General features: G+C 32.7%; 1 protein-coding gene across 1 annotated transcript; it reads right to left on the bottom strand.

Annotated features, from left to right (window-relative positions):
* Positions 1-377: 377 nt before the first annotated feature.
* On the bottom strand, positions 378-5,953 carry LOC133834223 (4-coumarate--CoA ligase 2-like). The gene is made up of 5 exons (XM_062263757.1): positions 4,805-5,953; positions 2,689-3,033; positions 2,493-2,560; positions 1,538-1,643; positions 378-785 (listed from the first exon to the last, which is right to left on the bottom strand). Exons 1-5 carry the CDS (start codon positions 5,876-5,878, stop codon positions 606-608), a joined length of 1,773 nt encoding a protein of 590 aa, XP_062119741.1. The 5' UTR covers positions 5,879-5,953; the 3' UTR covers positions 378-605.
* Positions 5,954-7,459: the final 1,506 nt, after the last annotated feature.

Below are 7,459 nucleotides of genomic sequence, written 5' to 3'. Positions count from 1 at the left end.
TCATTGTTAATATTGCTTGACTATATGTTATATCATTACAATTAATGTGCAAAAATTTGGTATACTATTATTATAGAAAAATATTAGTGTTTTGTTAAATGATAATTCAGGAACAAGTATTTACAAAATAATTAAAATAGTATCTTATACTTAATTTTAATCAAAATATTTTCAAATATAATATGATATTCATTTCTCTGATCTCATTGCATCGCCAACGACCCAAGAATCGATCGTATAATAAAAAATAATTTGACCAAAATCTGGTCTAGGGTACTGTTTTGATCCATTTTGTAAAACACATTATCTGAATTATCATTTAACAAAACACAGAAAGCAATAGCGTGTTCGAAAGAAAAAAAAATACAAAGACCAAATTGAATAGATAAATGACGAGTGTCATTGAATACTTAACAAGAGAGAGCTTTTGTTGCACTACAACTCTTTAACAATACATGTAAATACACACAATTCATGAATGAATGAGAAGTGGTGATGTTGGCTAAGTTAATTTGTAGCTTCACAACACCCAAAAATACTTTCTTATTAAGAATGAAGAACACCCATCAAACCAATAAATAATTAAAATGAATACATTTCACTAATTATTGATTAGATTTATCATTATTATTATTAGTAGAGGTAGGAGTAGGAGCAGAAACAGGTGAGGCTGAAGCTATTAGGGCAAGCTTGGCTACGAGATCTTTTCTTAAAATCTTTCCCGATGGAGATTTTGGAATCGAATGAATGAAGTAAACCTTGTGCAATTTCTTGTAGAATACCACCTGCACTAGCAATAATAATTGTTGAGTAGTCTTTCTATATTCGTACTAAGATATGTATAGTCCTAATTTTGTTTTCGTATGACAATGTATATTGTAGTTACAACAAACATCTTACTAATTTTCAGGAAATTCTGAATAATTTGCAATGCCGAAATCATGGTTCAAATATTTTGTTGGACTCACATATTAAAAAACAAATATGCGTGTAACAGAATTGTTTGAACTCTATTTTCAGCACCTTAAATTATTCAAAAAAATTGGAATATCTGGTGTAACTGCAATGTACACAATCATATAAAAAAATCAGGATTTTAACTATCCTTGAATTGAAAACACAAAAAGGTACACCAATAGTCATTTTTAGAAAAAACTATTGGAGAATTTCCCTCAACTAGATATAACTCCTATTATTTATAGGGAAATTGGTGAAAATTACCTTCTTTTTTTTTTTAGTGATTTTGCACTCTAGCTTATTTTTGATAATTTTTTGCAAAATAGCACATCTATCGAAAATTCGATTAATTGTCTAAATTTTTCGAACAGTTGTCTAAAATTTTCGACCTACTGTTTGAATTTTTTAACTACATGTCTAAATTTTCGACTAGCTGTCTAAATTATGAAATGTCATCTTACAAAAAATTATTAAAACTAGACTAGAGTACAAAATAATTTTAAAAAATAAATCATTTTGTCGGGGGAACTTATTAATAAGATAATTTGTTTTATAATTAATGAATAAATAACAGCTATACCTGCTTTGCTACGAATTCTTTTACAGCCTCTTCAGTCAGATCAAAGCCAGTATTTGATTGAACCACAAAAGCAACTGGTACTTCTCCGGCCACCTCATCTTTTTGCCTATTTTTCACATAAACATATATATTATAAGATTGAAAAACTAATAATAAAATCACTTCTTAAATATATAAATAAGTAATCGAATAATATTTTATAAAATAGATTTGTTAAAATGTTGACAACACTTTGTTGATACCTATATGTAGAAATGAACATTTAATCCGAAAATCTGACTAAACTGATCCAAGCTCGCAAAATTCAGTTTTAGCCAAAATTCGAAAATTTCGGGTACACCCGAACCGATCCGAACACATTCGGGTTCAGGTTCGGGTTTAATTTTCTTATGGTGTGGTTCGGGTTAAGCCCGAAAACCGAAGGAGAACCTAAAATTATGTTTTTATAGATTTTTGTTTTATAATTTTTTATGTGAAATAATGCTTTTGAATGTTGGCATGTTGCTGTAAATTATTTTATTTTGGTCAAAATATATGACAAAAGTTTAAAAAAAAAACTCAAAAAATGCTGTCAAAGCCCATTCAAGGCCTGAACCTGAACCAGCCTAAACCTGAACCCCAAACCCAACCCCACCCGAAACCCAAAATCCGAAAATGTATCGGACGGATTTGGTACCATTTTCGTGCACCCGAACTCGACAACCCGAAAACCCACCCGATGTGCAGCCCTACCTATATGACATATATGTCAATGTATTGGAAAAAATATTTTGTAAAAAAATATTTTGCAAAATAACTTTAAATAAATATCATAACATATATGAAAAATGTAAGAGATATTTGACAAATATATATTTTTAATATCATTCTACAAAATATTATTTTATACATATTTCATATTTACTTGATATTTGTAAAAATTATTTATGATTTTTTTCATAATGAAATTACTTACGGAACTACTGCAGCATCTGCAATCGAAGCGTGGCTAATAAGGAGGGCCTCAAGCTCTGCTGGTGGTACCTAAAGTCATCGTCACAACAGAGTAATTAGCGAAAATAGATTATTTTAATAATTCTTTACAAAATGATACTTTTAAATATAAAAATATTGATCGAAGAAGTTCGATAATACACAAATATATGCAATACCTGAAAACCCTTGAACTTGATAATCTCCTTAACTCTATCAACAATGAAGATCTCGCCGTCATCGTCGACATAGCCAATGTCGCCAGTGTGGAGCCAACCATCGACGTCGATGGTGGTGGCGGTGGCTTCGGGGTTGTCCAAATACTCCTTCATGATTTGGTGGCCGCGGATGCAAATCTCACCGGGCTCGTTATAGGGAAGGGAGACACCAGTTTGAGGGTCTATGACCTTGAGTTGGGAATTCCTAACTACGGTGCCACATGAGCCTGACTTGGTAGGGAATGGATTCTTTGCAAAGGCCAAGCACATCGATAGCACTGGCCCAGCCTCAGTCATCCCATATCCCTGCAACAATGGCATTTATTATATTGTAATTAATGCGTTTGATAACTTTTATTTTTATTTAGATTTATTTTTTGTTTAATAATATAAAATGAGTTGTTGATTTGAAAAAAAGAAGAAAAAAAAAGAAAAGTCGAAAACGATATGAAAATTTTTTGAATGAAAAAAATATATTTTCAAAATTTAATAAATTTTAATTAAATTTTTTAAAAGTAATAAATAAAAATAGAGTTACCAAACACTGTTTTTTATTTAATTTTTTTTCAAAATATTAATTAATTAAATAAAAAACTATATTTTTAAGTATTACCAAACAACACCATTATTAATTTTTAGAGCTTATTTGTATTGATTTACATTTTACACCACTATATCATATAACATTTTACTAATTTAGTTGTCATTTGTCAACATAAATCACTAGTTATCACATATTCTTGAAATTGCATGCATTAATTAATTAATTAATTATCACCAAAATTCATTAAATGAATCACAACAACATTCATTTAATTTAATAATTCTTGGATCAAGCATTCATATTATAACCCTATTTTTCTAATTTATAGATTATAAGTCAAATACTTATTATATACTTTTTATTACACGAAATTGAAGGAGAAATTTTTAGTAATTAATCTGGTTTGTAAGAGCTATTGCTTCAATTATTTAACTTAAATTTTTAATCACTAATGTTAAATAATGCTACATCATAATTGTATATACTAATATAATTGTAGAGTAGTATTATAATAAATAAATAAATAAAAACTTCTGTAATAATTTGTGATGCTTAACACCAATGTTCCATTATATTGTTCTATTTAAATTGTAATTTTGTTAATATAAATTAACCATTAGTGCTCTATATCTTAATTATCAATCATATATTATTTATTTCACAATTTTTTTTTTTTTGAGTGATGCCATATTTCTTTTTACACATTGTATAAAGTGATTTCGTACCCCTCATAAATAAGACTCACAAATCAATATATAATTATAGTATAATTTTTGTACAGGGACTTCACTTTAAGTTTTATCAGTAGGGCTCTTCAGTGTTCTTGACTCGTAAATAGTTTTCAATGCGATTTTTTTTATGATCGTGTATATTGTAGTTGTTTAGAGCATCCTATAAATTTTCAGAAAATTCTGAATAGTTTACAATACCGAAAACTAGGTTCAAATATGTTGATTTCCACGCGCATATAAAATATTAGTCGCGCGTGCAATAATATGTTTGAACCTAGTTTTTGGTACTGTAAACTATTAAGAGCTTTATAAAAATTGTGTCGATACTCTAAATAGCTACAATATACACGATCATAAAAACAATCATACCAAAAACTATTCAAAAGTCGAAAACACTGATAACCCTACCAATAAGGCTTAAAGTGAATCCCTTATACGATAATTGTCTTAAATATATATAGCTAAGCTAATGCAATTTACTACATGGACATGTTAACTTAAATAATTTCTTCTCTTTCAAAAACTAAAAAAATTGAGAAATTTCTAATATATTTAAAAAAAAAAAACATTTTAAAATTTGTTAGTCACTTATTTTATCCCTTTGTAACCGTTCACTCGTGATTTAGACGCAAATATTTAATAATTTAAAACAAAAATCTCATTTTTTTTTCTTATATACATAATATTATATTTTTTTAGAATGTTTTTTTTTCTAATATAACTCAAATAATAATAACAAAAATAAAACATTAATCTTAAAAAACACAAAATAAAAATATCTAAAACATATATTTGTCCGAACCTGGCCGATAACCGCCTGAGGAACTCGTCTCCGGAGAGCATCTTCAAGCTCCATTCCCAGCGGCGCCGCCCCAGAGAGCACCATTCTTATGGAGCTCAAGTCATACTCAGCCACAACAGGATTCTTCGCCAGAGCCAGCACCAGCGGCGGCACCACCGCAGCCACCGAAACACGGTGTTTCTGAATCAACTCCAGCAGAGTTCCGATCTCGAACTTCGGCACGAGCAGAACCGAAGCTCCGGCTCTCAACGAACAGAGAAGAACACTGTTGAGCGAGTAGATATGGAAGAGAGGAAGAACACAGAGCACCACATCGTCTGGTTTCAAATACAGGTTCGGATTCTCTCCGTCCACCTGCTGCGCCACGCTCGTGATCAAGCTCTTGTGCGTCAGCACCACCCCTTTGGGCAGCCCCGTCGTCCCGGACGAGAACGGTATGGCCACGGGGTCTTCCGGGTGGATCTCGACAGGCTCTGGTTCGTCGCTCTGTTTCGCCTCGGAGAGAACGGTGAACGGCAAGCAATTCTCCGGTGGGTCGTCGGTGGTGACGACTGAGAAGTCCCGGCCGATGAGTTTTTCTGGGTCATCTCTGAGCTTGTCGACGAACTGGGATTGGGTTAGGATGAGCTTGGCTTTGGAGAGTTTTAACTGTTTGAAAATCTCGGCTGAGGTGTAGAAAGGGTTGGCGGTGGTGGTGGCGGCTCCGATCATGGAAGCTCCGAGGAAGGAGAAGACGAACTCGGCGCAGTTGTGGAGGAGGAGCATGATGACGTCACCTTTTCGGATGTCGAGCCGGGCGAGTCCGGCGGCGGTGTTTTGGGCAATGAGGTGGGTTTGGGCGTAGGAGTAAGTCTTTCCGGTTGAGCCGACGACGAGGCATGGCCGGTCTGCGTTTTCCGGGAGGTTTTGGAAGCAGTAGGTGTGGAGTGGGAGGTTGTCGGAGATGGGTATTTCGGGTAATTTGGATTTGAAGACATGTTCGTGGTCATCAATGGTGGTGGTGGTGGAGATATTGGGAGAGATGTCAGCTGGTTTAGTTTGGGTTTCGAGAGGAGAAGCAATGGAGATCATCATGGTGATCTTTGATGATGATAATGATCTATATTTCTCTGTCCGCTTCTCTCTCCTAATGTAATGACTTTTTCTGTAGAGTGAGAATATAAATAGAAGGAGAGAGAGAGAGAGGGGTAGGTAAGAAGAATGGTGTATATGCATGTGTTTGGGTGGTAGATGAGGAGGTTGGTCCAATTACAACCCAGCGAATGTTTGTTTTGAGCAGTTGAGTTGTCTTGAAGAGTGTAGAAAATGTTAAGATGGAGTGAATATTAAACTCTAATGTAGAAAAAAATTCACTTTATCTTTAAAATACATGTGAGGCTTACACAAATTATTAACTTTACTTTCTTAAAATTTGAATCAAACATAGTAATGGTTTTAGATTCTCATTCTCATATTTATTTTACCTCATACCAAATACCCATTGAGTGTTGTTATTTGGGGGTTCAGGGCAACATGAGCTATAGTGGAATAGTTGCTTAGCGATACCACATAATCCTTATAAAATTCAAATGTGTAGAATTTGATATTGGATTGGCCACATAATACTTATAAAATTCAAATGTATAAAACTCGATATTAGATTGCACCAATAGTGATATGTCGCATCTTTGTGCTGTTGTGTACTAGTGGTGCCTCTCTTAGCAATTCTCTAACTAAATACTTACTATTTTAATGAGTGTTGCTATTTGATATATTAAGGTATCACATGCCATATAAGAGCTGACAGCTTGTAATTGGTTAGCGATACTCCATAATAGTTATTAAATTATAATGTGTGGGACCCGATATTGAATTTTACCAATAGTGTTATGTCACATTCTTGTGTTATTGGGCACTAATGGTGCCCCCTTAGCAAGTCTCTAACTAATTACTTACTATTTCAATTAGTGTTGTTATTTGGTATATTAAGGTATCTCACGCCATATAAGAGCTGATACCCTATAATTGGTTAGTGATACTCCATAATAGTTATTAAATTATAATGTGTGAGACCCGATATTGAATTTTACTAATAGCGTTATGTCACATCCTTATGCTGTTGGGCACCAGTGGTGCCCCCTTAGCAATTCTCTAACTAATTACTTACTATTTCAATGAATGTTGATATTTGGTACATTAAGTTATCCAATACTACAAGAGTTGATGCCTTATAATTTGTTAGCAATACTCCATAATAATTATTAAATTAAAATGTGTGAGATCTAATATTGAATTTTACCAATAGCGATTGGTGTTGAGTACCAGTAGTACCCCTTAGCAATTCTCTATTTTAATATTTAATAATTGCTAAGGAGTGGCATTGGTGTCCAACACTACAAATATGTGACATATTGTTATTGGTACAATTTAATATTGGCTCCTATATATTTTAATTTGATAAGTATTATTGAGTATCGCTTGTTAATCAATCATAAATTGTTACCTCATTTTGTATCTACATCTTATCTTGTCAAATCACAATAATCCTTACTATATTCATGTATGCTTAGATTAAGATTTAATACATTTCAAGGGTTAATAATTGTTGAATTAATTAATTGATACGAGGATAATGCATCTCTACACTGGCAAAATATGGCCCCATATCATTAATTG

The sequence above is a fragment of the Humulus lupulus genome, chromosome 5, assembly GCF_963169125.1.
Source record: "Humulus lupulus chromosome 5, drHumLupu1.1, whole genome shotgun sequence".
NCBI lineage: Eukaryota > Viridiplantae > Streptophyta > Magnoliopsida > Rosales > Cannabaceae > Humulus > Humulus lupulus.
Note: the sequence above shows the minus strand (reverse complement) of the source record. Positions and strands in the feature narration are given on the sequence as shown.